This window comes from Protopterus annectens, chromosome 6.part0 (genome assembly GCF_019279795.1).
Source record: "Protopterus annectens isolate FY-2018-M chromosome 6.part0, PAN1.0, whole genome shotgun sequence".
NCBI lineage: Eukaryota > Metazoa > Chordata > Ceratodontiformes > Protopteridae > Protopterus > Protopterus annectens.
In genome coordinates, this window is record NC_056737.1 from 25,377,469 (window position 1) to 25,392,607 (window position 15,139).

Consider the following 15,139-nt stretch of genomic DNA (forward strand, 5'->3'; position numbering starts at 1 on the left):
TCTAGGAGGATGCAGCCAACAGAGAAAGAGACAGTGACTTAGCCTCTGAGTCAGGTAACTGGGACAGAGACTGAGAAGCCTGAGATAGCAAGGCTAGAGCATACTGAGACGTGTGTTTGATAAATAATGGCTCTGATAGTCGAGGTAGAAGAAATAAAACCTTTCCTAACCTTTCCAAAATCTTACTTTCTTTGTCAGAAGGGAGCAACTTAGTTGAAGAAGCAACCCGAAAGGATTTGTCCGAAGCAAAGGACAACACAGCTGGATCAACTGAAGGACATTTAAAAAAAACTTGCAATCCTCAGAGAACTTATAAAAAACAGTCAGGTCTTTTTGGAGCAGAAGCTTGAGAGTCTGGGGTCTTAGAAGTAGATGCAAAGGTATCCAAGAAAGCTGGAAGGACTGGCAGTACTGCTGAAGGTCATATCATCTTTTTTGCTCCTCTGAGATTTGGGAACAATCCCACAAAGAATTCCCTCATTTTATTCTAGTCTTACCAAAGGAAAGTTCTTCCATGGGGGAATCCCCTCCATTAGAATCTTCCTCTGGGTAGGCATATTCCAAAGGGGAAGGGATTTTGTGTGGAGTATGCTAAGGAGTCTTCACCTGAAGAAGACCCCTCAGAGTCAGAATCCTGTACTGGGTAAGAGGCCGGCTGCATAGCAGGAAACTCCTGGGAAGCGGAAGGCAGAACAGGAGAAGAGGAAAAGGCAGGCCCTAAAATGGGTGAAGCTGAGGTTTGCAGTCTCAAGGCCATCAGTGCCTTGAGACCCTGGGAAAAGGCATTTCAATCTAACAGAAGGGACAGTGGAATGCTTCGTCTTCTGTTTCTTTTTAACATGGTTCTCTTGTAGTGCAGAAAAGACAGATGTAGGCCTAATGCCCAGGACTTCTTTAGGCAGGGAAGCAGGAACGGTTCCATAGACATCTGAAATAAGCCGTGGTTACCCCAAGTCATCTGAACCCGACATCTGCACTGCCTCGGATGTGCTCAGATCCCCACTTCTGATGGCTTCCAATGCAGTATCTGCTGAAGTCGCAGACCCTACCTCTGACTGCACCGCTGGGTTTTCAGTAACCTCAAAGGGTATGTCGGAGAGAGAAGGCACAGCCGAAGAGGATTCGGGCCTGGCTTTGCTGACCTTCTTCTTCACAGACAGCTTAGAACTACTTATGGAACCCTCCTCTGCACCCCTATCCAAATGTTAAAGTCTCTGGTTCTCTAAGAAGAGATTTAAACCCAATAAATGACTGTGTAATGTCTTAGGTACAAAGGCCTGACAGAGCAGCACCTATGGTCGTGAGTAAGCCCCTAAGCAAAACAAACAAAGCTCGTGACTATCCTTATGTGAAATTTGCCTTCCACATCTACACTTGCCCTTTCTGGATAATATTAGCAATAAAAAGAAGTTATGTTCTTACCATAAAGTTCCATCTGAGTAGTAGACTTCATTCTTCTGCACAAATGGGTATACGGATCCGATTCGGATCAGAGCTGGCAAAAACTTTTCAAGCATCAGCTCCAAGCTCCTCCCCTACCTATATTACCTCACTTCCTACTATCTAGCCCCAGATCGAGTTTGCTGTCACTAAAAAGCGACGTAACCAAAAACCCTAAACAGGATAACCTGAAGAGTGAGGGGGACAGAGGGAGGGAAAGTGCCAAAGAATGAAGTCTACTACTCAGATGGAACGTTATGGTAAGAACATAACTTCTTTATCTGAAGTAGTTGACTTCATTCACTCTGCACATATGGGACAGAGTCCCCAGCTACTAGAATTCCTGTGAGGCCCTTATGGAAGGATATTTCTGAGCACCTCAGAGCCAAAGGGTGCTCTCCCTCTAGAAATAAGATCCAATTTGTAATGACAGATGAATGTGTGCAAATTTGCCCAAGTAGCTGCTGCACAAATATCATCTAATGAAACTCTTGACCAGAAAGCTGCAGAATTGGCCATAGCTCTAGTGGAATGAGCCTTCAATACATCCGGAGGAGATAACCCTTTGTCCTTACAGACCTGCGCAATACACAGGGTGATCCACCTTGCTAAGGACACTTTCCAAACTGCTTTGCCTAAAAATGGTTTAGAAAAAGAGACAAACAATTGATCCGACTTCTGGAGGGGTTTAGTCCTATGGAGGTAAAAACGAAGCTGTCTATGAACATCCAATAAAATGAAGCTTACGTTCACCCCTATTCTGGAAATTTGGGAAGAAGACTGGCAAATTTATGGATGGATTAATATTGGCTGCTGAAGACACTTTGGGAAGAAAAGAAGGGTTTGTGTGCAATGAAACCCTATCCTTGTGAAAAACCAAATGGGGGGCAAGGAGGATAATGTCTGCGACTCAGAAACTCTCTTAGCCGAAGTGATGGCGACCAGGAATGCTGTCTTCCATGACAAGAACTTCATCGGAACTGAACCGGCTGGCTCGAAAGGGGGAGAGGTCACGGCCTGAAGGACTAAAGTCAAATCCCAGGGGGGCACTGTTTCATTAACTGGAGGTCGCAATAAAAATGTGCCCTTCAGGAAGGCTTTACAGAGTTTGGTAAAAGCCAGAGCAACCTTATTTTCACCCACATGAAAATTAGAGATGGCAGCCAGTTGAACCTTGATGGTGGAAGCACTAGAACCTGACTGAAAAAGATCTGCCAAAAAATCCAGTATGACCAGAACAGGGGCTGTAGACGGGTTCTGATTGAGCTGAGAGGCCCAAACGCAAAAACGTTTCCACTTGTTATTGTACAGTTTCCTAGTGGAGGCCTTAAGAGAAGCTACCAGAATATTCTTAACAGGAGACGAAAGTCCAGGAATCCTGATGATCATGGGAACTGGAGCAGCCAAGCCGTCAGCTTGAGACTGTCCAGGTTGGGCAGGGGCAAGCCCGACGGGTGAGAAACTAGATCCGGACATGGATCTAGAGCCCATGGAGGGGCCAACAGGTGAGACCATAGGAAGGGAAACCACACTTGACGCGGCCAGAAGGGAGCTATGAGAATGACTTTGCACTGCAGCCGGCAAGCTCTCTGAAGGAACTTCGGAATCAGAGGTAACGGGGGATAAGCATACAGTAGCCCAGGAGGCCAAACATGGACTAGAGCATCCCTGGGGGAATCCCCCGCAGGGGGGATCAGAGCGAAGAATTTGCTGCACTTCGCATTGGAAGGAGATGTGAAGAGATCGCAGCAAGGTTGAACCCAAACACGGAAGATTTTTTCTGCCACCTATTGTTTCAGGGACCACTCGTAGGGAAGTAGGATAGCCCTACTGAGATTGTCTGCCAGAATGTTGGAGCGTCCCAGGATATGCGTTGCTACGAGAAAATGGCTGGTGGACATGGCACACTCCCAAACTCTCATGGCCTAGCGACAAAGGGGGTAGGATCGAGACCCTCCCTGTTTGTTTATATACCAAACTACAGACATGTTGTCTGATTGAATGGCTATCGTCCCCGTTGATGTGTAGCTTGGTCTCTGGAGGGGACCACGTGCCTTGGACCGTTCTTCCCAGGAAGTACCCCCCCACCCGAGCTGGGAAGCGTCCGTGGTCACCGTGGCTTGAGCCTGAGGGGCTAGAAAGCTGCGCCCTGCAAATATGTCCGTAGAGTGAAGCCACCACAGGAGTCTCGTTCTGCATGCCCGATTGATACGGATGTGGAAACTCATCGGAAGGTCTAGCCAGGACCATTGGACTGCCAGAATCCACTGAAGGGCTCTCATGTGAAGACGTGCAAGAGGGAGTATAGAGATTGCTGCTGCCATGGAACCCGGGGCCCTGAGAACATCGGCTGCTGTGACAACCGCGTGATCCAAGATCACGGAAAGATGGAGTCTGAGATTCGCTATCCTTTCCGGAGTGAGAAAAATCTTTGACTGAATCGAATCCAACAGAGACCCGATAAAGTCTATGATCTGAACCGGAGTCAGATGGGACTTGTTGAGGTTGATCAAGATGCCTAACTTGTGAGCCAGACCAAGGAGGTAGTGTAGGGCACAATACAGGAGACGCTTGGTGGATGCAGCAAAGAGCCAGTCGTCTAGGTAGGGGAATACCTGAATGCCCTGAAGTCTCAGGTGAACCGCTACAACCGCCATAACCTTGGTGAACACCCTGGGGGCTGTGGTGAGACTAAAGGATAGGGCTCTGAATTAAAAGTGACAGGCCCCTAGCCGGAAGCGGAGAAACCTCCTGGAGATCCTGTGGACCTTGATGTGACAGTAAGCATCCTGGTGGACCTTGATGTGACAGTAAGCATCCTGGAGGTCTAACAAGCACATTGTCGCATTCTGTCAGAAACGGTAGAATGGACTGTAGAGTGACCATCCGTAATTTTTGTTTCTCTACCAACAGGTTGAGGATAGACAGGTCCAGAATGGGCCTGAGGTCCCCCGTCGTCTTTGGCACTAAAAAGAACCTGGAGTAGATGCCTGATCTGGATTGATCTGGGGGGACAGGCTCGATGGCTCGTTTTTGTAACAGCTTCGAAACCTCTAAAGCTGCAGCCTCCCTTTGAGCGGGTGGGACATCTGGAAAGCGAGCTGGAGATATGGGATGTGAAATGAAGGGGATAGAATATCCTCTGGATATGATGTTTAACACCCAGTGGTCTGCAGTAATGGACTCCCATGCTGCTGGATGTAAGGAAAATCTCCCCCGACTGCCTCCAGAGTAGAGCAGCCAGGCAAACCCTCAGGGTTGTTGAGCGGGTCTGTCAGAAAAAGGTTCCCTAGACCCGAAGTCCCTGGGACCCCTTCTGCCCCTGGGGCGGAGTCGGTCTTGTCCTGCTCAGCCTCTGGGGGACGAATACTCCTGAGTGTCACGAAAGGACTGTGATTTCCGGAACCACATCATCTTTTGCCCCTTTTGGTTCCTGGAATAGGACCTCTGGGGGTTAGAGAAGCGGATTCCGACGGCCGACAAAGTCTTTCCGTTCTTCTCACTCTGGGTTAGTGTGTCACGTACGGTCTTCCCAAAGAGGGATGATCCACCGAATGGGGCGTTGATGAAAGACGCCTTAAAGGGGTCCACAAATTGACACAGCCTGATCCAGGCATGTCACCCCAAAGCAATGCCTGTACCTGCAGCTCTAGCGGCACCCTCCGTGGCATGAGAGAAGACGCATAGAGGTATTAGTCACTGATTTCAGCGTAGTCATCTTGGCAGTAAAGGACTGCTTGTCCTGCTGCAACAGAGATTCCGGGGGTGACTCAGTTGGCTCCGATATAAGGTCTAGCTGCAGTCGAATGACATGTGCCAAGTAATTCAGCGCACAAATAGAAAATGTCGCTGACGAGTACATGCGCTTCCCAAAACGATACATCGACCTGGACTACTTGTCCGGTGGATGAACCGAGGAACTCTCCTGTGCTAGTTCCTTCTTAGCGGCAGCTGCAACCACCAAAGCGTCTACCAGGGCTCCCTTGGACCATGCCTGCCTGTCTGATGGTGGAGAAAGAATTTTGTCTGGCCTTTTGGGGATAGGCTCTGCGGTGTCAGAATCCTTCCATGCCCTAGTGTTTATTAGGTCCACCAAAGGGTCAGCTGGTGGGGAGACCCAGGAAGTAGATGGGCCCGCTCCAAAGGCATCCAGAAATACGGACTCATCCGCAGAGGGTTTAGGAGCTGATCAATCTCCTCTTTGGTGGAGGATCTCCATAATGTCTACAAACGAGACGTCCTCGGGAGGTGATCTGGGGGAACACTCTCCTTCATCCAAGTCCGTATCAGTGGCAATGGACTCAGGGGTGTCCAAGTGCCTCCTCTTGCACTTACGCGGTTCCTCTCCAGTGTGACTCTCTGGAGAGGATTTGTAAGCCTCCGGGGGTTCCCTGAGGGGAACTACCTGGGGCTGCCTTGGCATGGGCTGTCCCTGAGACAGGGCAATGGGAGCAGAATCCAAAATCAGGGGGGTCTGGGCCAGATCAGAGGATGTGAGCTGTGGTCTCAACCCCTGGGAGAGGACCCTTTCCACTGCCCCGAATGCCGATGGAAAGCACGCCTCCATAGAACGTAAGGAAGAAGCTCTCCCCGTCACCGATGCTGGAACTGGAGCTGACTGCGCGGTAGTCCGGGCGCCGAGGGTGGGATCCAAAAGAACGAGATCCAGACTCTCGGGTCCGACTCCCCAACCACGGCTCCAAGAGTTCTCCAGGATCTGAGATCGGATCAGAGGAACTCAAGGTGACGGCCGGCGCCGAGGAAACAAAAATCATCGGCACCAACCCCACGGCTCAGAAAGGTCTCAGACCGGAAAACCCCAAAGCATTGGGTCGGATCGGGGAAGGAGCAATCGGGTGGAACATAGTAGCAGAAGAACCCTCACCAATGGGAGAGGGTCCCAGTAAGACCCCCATCTGAATCTGGTTCTGGATGAACCTCCTCATCAGCCTGTCCATATCAAGTTCGGATACACTCCGAGTCGATCTGGAGGAAGCGACCGACTCGGGTCTGGGTCAGATCAGAGGGGAGTGTCTCGGCTCCGATGGCTCCGTCGAGAAATGGGGAGAGCAGAGCCGAGGAGAACGAGACCTAGATATCTTAGCAGAGGGACTGGAAAAAGACTCGCTGTCTGGAGACCTTTTCCAGGGCCTGTCTCTCTCTTTATGGCGTGCCTCTTTCTCCCTTTTGTCCCTACCTCTCTGGGACGACTCCGAAGAAGCCGGCCTGGCAGGAGGTTGAGTCCCTGCCTGCACCGAGTCACTGGCTGGAGAGGAAACAGAGGCAGACTCCAGGTCAGACGCAGGTAGCAAGCCTTTGGCCACAAGCTTAGCCAGACGATCCTTCAACGCCCTTGGGTTAAACCCCGAATAAATGCCACAGGATACTGACAGATGGGTGACCCCTAAACATAGAACACACAGAGTGTGGCCATCGGCCGGAGAAAGCTTATGACCACACTCTGTGCATTTTTTGAAGAGAACCTTAGTCTGTTCAGCCATAACAATGACAGAAAAAAAGCCCAAAACGGACCACACACACACACACACACACACACACACACACACACACTAAACCGGGATGGGCCTAGGCGGGAAAGTACAGTTTTGTACCTACCATAAATGTAGATGTTCGAGGATTCCATTGCTGCAGTCCTTACTATTGGGTATAGTCCGCGTCCAGTCGGCCCGAATACCAGAGTATAAGGCTGACGTCGGTCAGGGCGCATTAGACTGACGTCAGTACGTCAGGGTACTAATGCGCATGACCGACGTCATATCCTCAGTCTTTTCTTGCCCCAGATGTCAGAAGACCCTAAAAAGACAAGTCCCAAAATACCTGCACCAAAAACATGTACAATATATACAAGAATATATACAAAAATATAAGCATGTAAACTCACCTACACAACCACCCCTAAACACAGAGGGCAAGGAGGGAGGGTAAATTGGACTGCAGCAATGGACTCCTCGAACATCTACATTTATGGTTGATGCTTAACTGTACTATGTTCTTCGCTTTCCATTGCTGCAGTCCTTACTATTGGGTAGAATCCCAAAGCAGAGGTAAGGGAGGCTGGCAAATCATAAAGAAGTAGGAGCTGACAACATGCCTTGCAAAACAGCTGTGGCAAAACCAGCCCTAGACTTAGAGTAGATAGGAAGGTGATAATGCTTAGAGAAAGTATGCACTGAACTCCAAGTAGCTGCTTCCAAAATATCCTTAGTTGCCACCCCTTAGAAATGCTGTTGAAGTGGCAGTAGCCCTAGTGGAATGAGGCCTAATCCCAGCTGGAATCTCCTTGCCATGATGGGAATAACAAAATGCAATGCAAAAGCCAATCCACCTAGAAATAGTTTGTTTTGACACAGGCTTGCCCTGTGAACTCAAAGCAAAAGAAACAAACAATTGCTGAGACTGCCTAAAATCCTTAGTCCTGCTTAAATAATAACGCAATTGCCTGTGTACATCTAAAGTGTGCAAAATCTTTTCCCCTTTATTTTGAGGGTCTGCATAAAAGTAGGCAAATGAATAGTTTGGTTTAAAGCCACACTAGAAACCACCTTAGGCATAAAGGAAGGATTAGTACGTAATGATACCCTATCCTTATGGAAAATCAAAAGGGCTCTACTGCCATAAGGGCCTGCAACTCAGACACCCTTCTTGCAGAAGTAATAGCCAACAGAAAAGCAGTCTTCCATGACAAGTATTTCAATTCAGCAGTAGCTGCAGGCTCAAAAGGTTGTAGAGTAAGTTTTTCCAACACAAAATTGAGATCCCAAGCAGGAGTAGGAGCTCTACGTGGGGGTCTTATATTCTTTGCCCCTCTAAGAAACTGCTTGAACAAAGGATGCGAAAACAAAGGTGGGTCACAATCATAGTGAGCTGAAATTGCTGCAGCATGAATCTTAATGGAAGAGAAGGACAAACCTTTGTCCAATAACTCAGTAAGATATTGAAGAGCCACACTCAAATTAGGCTCAGAAATCTCCAAATTCTTTGCTGTACTCCAAAATAAAAATCTCTTCCATTTTTCTGCGTACACTCTCCTTGTACTAGGTCTTCTAGCTTCCATAATCACATTTAAAACTTGTTGAGGAAGTTGAGACCTGCTGTGTTTCAACACAGAATATGCCAGGCTGTTAGATGAAGAGAGTGAAGCTTGACATTGAGCAGATGACCGTCCTTCTGAGATAACAGATGAGGAATCAGAGGTAAAGGCCATGGAGGCTTCTTTACCAGACTCCGTAGTAGTGGGTACCAGTGTTGCCGAGGCCAATCTGGAGCTATCAAAATCATCCTTGGCCTGTCTTGTCTGACCTTTAATAGTACTTTTGGAAGAAGAGGCAGAGGTGGAAAGGCATACACATGAAGGTTTTTCCAACTGAAAGACAGAGCATCCACTTTCCAAGCTGTGTGATGAAACCCCTTTGTGCAATACTTTGGCAGCTGGTGGTTTAGTGGAGAAGCGAACAGATCTATGTCTGGAGTTCCCCATGACACTGTCAATTTCTGAAATACATGAAGATCCAGTTTCCACTCGTGGGGATCCATGATTTGTCTGCTTAACACATCTGCTAAGGAGTTCTGTGCTCCTGGCAGAAACCTTGCCTGAAGAGTTAGTTGCAAGCTTAGCGCAGTCTCCCATAAAATCATTGCTTGCCTGCATAGAGGATAAGAATGTGTTCCCCCTTGCTTGTTGATGTACCACATGACAGTTGTGTTGTCTGTTAGAATCAACACCTGCCCTGGAAGAAGTAACTCCTTGAAAGCCATTAATGCAAACTGGACTGCTAACATCTCCTTCATGTTGATATGTAGATGCTGTAGTCTGGCAGGCCACTTGTCTTGTATCCACTTTCCATTTAGATGAGCTCCCCAAGCAATGTCCGAGGCATCTGTCGTTAAAATCTGACTTGCCTCTGGCCGGGTCACAGAGAGTCCCTTGTTTAGGTGACATTCCTGAGCCCACCACAAGAATTCTTTTGAAGGCAAGGTATTATTTGAATGACAGTGTCCAAATCCTGGCAGTGCTGTGTCCGTACATTTTGAGATACCATTGTAGCTTCCTCATATGCAGTTTGGCATTGGGAAGCACCAGAATACAAGATGCCATGAACCCTAATGCTTGAAGGACTGTCCTTGCAGTCAGCACGGACTGATGAGATAGTTGATGGAAGTAAAGTGACAGACTCTTTTGTTTGTCCGGGGTTAAAAGGCCATCTGGGCTGCTGTATTCAGTCTCACACCCAGAAAGCACATGTCTTGAGAGGGTACTAGACTGGACTTTATTTCGTTCACAGAATACCCTAGGCATCTTAGCACTGCTATAACATATTCCAGATGCTGTAGAAGGTCTTCCTTTTCTTGAGCCAGAATCAGGCAGTCGTCCAAGTAAGGATAGATTTGAATTCCTTGAAGCCTGAAGTAAGCTATCACTGGAGCCAGAACCTTTGTGAATACTCTGGGCAGTAGATAAGCCAAAGGGCAATGCAGAGAACTGATAATGAGAATTTCCAGCTCGAAACCGCAGATACTTCCTGCAACTTAGCCTTATAGGCACATGAAGGTAAGCTTCCTTGAGATCTAAAGTTACCATCCAGTGATCTTTGCCCAGCAGAGGTAAAAGCTGTTGTAACGTCAACATCTTGAACTTGGGAATGTCCAGAAAAGTGTTGAGGAGAGATAAATCCAAAATTGGTCTCCACGTGTTCCCCTTCTTTGGTACTAGGAACAGGCGAGAATAAAATCCTAGGCCCCTTTCTGATACAGGGACTGGCTGAATGGCCCCCATCTGGAGTAACTGAGAAACTTGCTTGTGAGCCTCCTGTCTTTGTGGAGGAGGAACGTCTGGCATGCCTTTGAAAGGGGGCATTGTATGGAAATAAAATCTGTAACCGTGGTGAATGATATCCAACACCCATTTGTCTTGAGTAATTAAATCCCAATTTTCTTTGAAAAGAGACAGTCTTCCTCCCAAAGGAGCTGCCAGACGAGAATCTACTGGCAGCTGAAAAGACAGGTCATTGGGTCTGTTTACGAAAGGACTGACCCCTGCCCTCACCAGAAGTCTGAGCAGGTGAACTCCCTGTTCTAGGCCTAAAAGAACCTTGAGCCCTGCCCCTACCACGTCTAGACCTACCCCTAGACTGGGAATCATAAGCAGGATATGTCCACCCCTTAGCAGGCCAATTTCTACTAAACTTGGTGGCTGCACCTGCAAAAATCTTTAACAGTTTGCATAGACTTAGCTTTGTCCTCCATTTTCTTTAAAACTGCTTCCACAGGCGATCCAAACAACACATCAGACTGTAAAGGAGCATCCAAAATCCTTGTCTTAACATGCTCAGCTAAATTCTGATCCTTCAACCAGGCATGCCTGCGAAGAACAGAACTAGTAGCAGCCACCCTCGAGGAGGCCTGTACAGCATCAAAACCACATTGCAAAGAATGCTTACCCACTTGCTCAGACACATGAACCAAGTCCAGCAACTCTTTACACTCAATACCTTCCGCCAAAGCATCCACCTTAGATTTTAATTGTGAAAGGAGATAATTCTGATATTTTAGCATGTGAAACTGACAATTCAACGCTCTCATGGCTAGAGTGGAAGAAGTATACACTTTCTTTCCCCACCTATCCAAGGCCCTTGCCTCTTTATCAGTGGGAACAGGATTTTTAACCACAGAAGCCTTAACACCTTTAGGCCCTTGAGAAATAGTTTCTGGGTCCGCCCTAGGACTCTTAAACAAATACTTATGAGCTTCGGGCACCCTATAATACCTATCAGGCTTAACAGGAGCAGGAGGCAAAGAGTCAGGATTCAGGAAGCCTCTGCAAAACATCTTCCACCACATTCAACACAGGAGGAATAGCTAAGGGCCTATACTGGGGTAAAGACAAGAATTCCCTAAGCCTTTTCCTGGAATCAGAGTAATCCTGGCCTTCCCATTTAAAGTACTCCCTCATGGAATGCAGAGTCTCTGAAAATGAGAAATCCTCAGGAGGAGAAGCTGTAGGAGTGGAATCATCCACATCAGAATCAGAATAAGTAGGATACTCCTGCAAGTCTTCCGCAGAAGACTCTGAAGCCTCTGAACACTGTTCAAAACTATCAAACTCCGGTTCCACCCTAGGCCTCTTATCAGGCGGGGGCATAGAACCTCTAATCATAGTAATCAAATCTTCTGCCATTTTAAGCATATGTTTCTTAGGTACAGAACCCGAAATGCTAGGAGAAGCCCCCACTGAAGCTGAACTAGGCCTACCTCTCCTGAGAAGGCACATCCTGTAACAGTAAAGTTTCTGCCTGAGACTCCATGGAAACTCCTGGCAAAACCTCTGGCTCCAGTGAGCCTTCTAAAGAACCGACGTCCGGGACTGCCGGTTCATCAACCCTAGGCTTCACTGTTTTGTCCTTGCGCTTCTTGGATGAAGCGGGCGTCGGAGCATCCGACGGCATTTTATAATTGCAACGCTTCCCAAACACTAACCTGGCACAGTCTAACCTCCTCTTAATAGTGCGTTTGTTAAACCTAGCACAAGAGCGGCAACCAACAACGTCGTGCTCAGGCCCTAAACAAGGTATACACAAGGTATGGTAATCCCTATGAGGTATCTGTTTCCCACAAGAAATACAGTTATTCACTTTTTCTGACATCCGGTAAAATACTGAGGCAAGAAAAAACCAAAATGTTCCCCAACGGGGTACTTAGCCAACTCTGTTTCGGTCTGAAACTCCGGTTTCGGAAATATTTCAGAACGCCAACCTGCACTCGCAAAACTGCTTCTGCATCGGACCATGCGGCAAAAAAGACTGAGGATATGACGTCGGTCATGCGCATTAGTACCCTGACGTACTGACGTCAGTCTAATGCGCCCTGACCGACGTCAGCCTTATACTCTGGTATTCGGGCCGACTGGACGCGGACTATACCCAATAGTAAGGACTGCAGCAATGGAAAACGAAGAACATCCAGAACACAAAACTACCACTAGAAAATAAAAAAAAAAAAAAAAGTTTTCAGTTTGTAACACGACGACCAAACGTGATGTAAGGGAGGAAAAAGGGAAGGAATTCACACTCAACAAATAGCAAAAAGTACCAAAAACCTTACCAACTAGCTAAGAGCTCAGAGATCACGATAAGGACTCATACAGTGGCAAACTAGATCTGGAGCTAGATAGGAGGAAGTGAGGTAATATAGGTAGGGGAGGAGCTTGGAGCTCGGAGCTGATGCTTGAAACGTTTTTGCCGGCTCGGATCCGAATCGGATCTGTATACCCATATGTGCAGAAGAATGAAGTCAACTACTTCAGATCAAAAGGTAGTAGCAACAAATTAAATCCCCTACACGGGGTACTTACGTGAAGCTGTAAAGCAAATTCACAACATTCATAGGCAGACCAAATGTACAAGTCAACCTTTCTGAATGGGGGCGAAAAAGTTCTGAGGATTGTACATGCAGACATCCCTTTTATGGCTGACATTCTCTGTGCCTTCATGCAATGTCCCATGTACAGACAGTGGCATTAAGCTTTTATATACAGGCCGGACATTGGGTCATGGAGCGGAATACAACCCATATGTAAATACTGTAACACTGAATAGAAGGACATCATTTGTTTACCAGGAAAGTCTGATTTGGAATGAAACCACCAATTTTTAGTGGAGGCCAGGGCAGAAACGCTCCAGACACATCTTTGCAACATGGGAGGAAACCCACACAAACACAGGGAGGACATGCAGAATCCGCACAGAGGGCTCCCAAGGTGAGAATCGAACCAGAGAACATCTTGCTGTGATGCAACAACGCAAGCAAACCAAATCATCAAAGATACAGAAAACATTGAATTGCAAACCTCCCTACAACTGCAAACCCAGGAACAAGTGCCAACATGGATAATGCAGGGAAAGAGAAGTCCAGGATTTCAGTACTTTTACTTTTTGGAGCTCTTGTCTCAACATTATCTGGCTCTGCGCCATTGTCTTCCAAGTTTTGATAATAAACTTACTTTTTATACCACAAGCAGACTTCAGAGAATTTTTCTTCAAGTATACAGCAAATTCTGGAGGTATAATGGGAAAGAGAGATGTAATTAGGAACATCATTTTTTGAAAATTCAACAAGTTGACAGTACAAAAATGTCCTGCAAAAGTCTTTGTTGTAAATAATGTGGGAGAAAACTGTTGTAACTAAGGAAATTTCTCTTATGAGCTGAGATATAGGATCTGAATTGCCCAGACACAGTAATGGTCTTACTAAGTTGAATGCTACAGGCCTCCAAAACAGCAACTGTGAGAAAACAGATATCAAAACTTAAAATAAACTCTAACCAAAGTACTGAATATTGCAAATGTTGTTGTTGTTTGTATTTCGGCTTTTTCAGGTAAGGGGTCACCACAGTGGAACTCCGGTCCAAAGTACTGAACATTGCAAATAAGATTAAAAAAATATATATGGCAGCAAGATATTTAGAAAGGGGAGGAGCAAACTACAAAGAAATAAACTGGATTGGTGGGATTACTAAATGTAAAATTAAATTTGGGAGAAATGCAATTAAAGGGAAGGCAGAAACTGAGCAATTTATGGAATGCTGATGTGAATGGAAACTGAAAAAGAAATTGTACATGTATAATGCAAGAAAATAAAAGAAATGACTTTTTCTTTTCCCTGATTTTATACATATCCATGTAATTTTTTTTACAATGTCATAATTAATAATGTTTAAAATAAGACTTGCATATCTGAAGACTGTAAACGCAGAACCTGCACTGACAAAATTATTTTTTGAGACGGAAGAAATTTATTCTACTTGTAACAAAACAGGATTTGGTCAAAAGGCCACATGACTAAAGTGACCTCAAAAATGTTTCTGTCCAATCCAACTATGGGAGAAAGCAACAAAATGTTGTCTTATCTTTGTGGATAACACATCATACTCACAATAAAGAGCTTTAGTTGCTGCTAATTACATTCATACAATGGAAAATATACTCTCCATTACTGAATTACTGCAGAAAAAACACATGATGATGGATATACTTAAAGTTAGGCCTGTTATCTATGTTTAGCATAAAAGAGGGATTAACTATGGAGACAGTCTGTGAAACAACACATAGACACCGCTGATAAGGAATGCGGCTGATGGTTTACTGAGAGAAGTAAAACCCATTAAGAAAAGCATCAACAGTTTGAAATACAGATAAGACAAAGTCAGCTTCTCTAACACACAAAAAAATCCACAAGGGCTGTACCAGATTTTTCAGGGGTGGATTCGGTAAGAATGCGCCTTTTCAAAAAGGCTCTGCAAACACTTAAAGGATGAGAAACTGAGGCATTCACAGAAATTTGATATGGCAGCTTTGTGAAATTTGGACAGAGGAATAACCCAGGCTAGAATCAAAAATACATAAATATGTACAAGATAGCCAAGTATGGATGAAACAGAGGCTTAAAAAAGGCCAGTTAGCTTGGGTGTAACAATTTTCAAAAAAAAAAAAAAAAAAAGTGTCCATTTGGCCTTATAACAATTGCAAGTATTAAGTTTCTGTGAGGAAGACACATCTGTTCTTCTAGAAGAGAAGGTAGGAGTTCTACTCATTAGAATAACTGCAGAAATATTGGGGTTAACCAGAGGGAGTATATGTTTGGTGGGCGGAAAACAGTACTCAAGCCGCTGAATCACTTACAAATG

General features: G+C 46.0%; 1 protein-coding gene across 5 annotated transcripts in view; it reads right to left on the reverse strand.

Annotated features, from left to right (window-relative positions):
* The window catches only part of HECTD1 (HECT domain E3 ubiquitin protein ligase 1), a 4,301,832-nt gene that overhangs the window by 1,649,294 nt on the left and 2,637,399 nt on the right, over positions 1-15,139 (reverse strand). For 3 of the 5 annotated variants that reach the window (XM_044073821.1, XM_044073823.1, XM_044073820.1), the window contains exon 20: positions 13,457-13,510. The exons of the other annotated variants lie outside the window; for them this stretch is intronic. In XM_044073821.1, the coding sequence (XP_043929756.1) occupies positions 13,457-13,510 (54 nt within the window). The remainder of the gene's footprint in view (positions 1-13,456; positions 13,511-15,139) is intronic. 5 annotated transcript variants of the gene reach the window in all.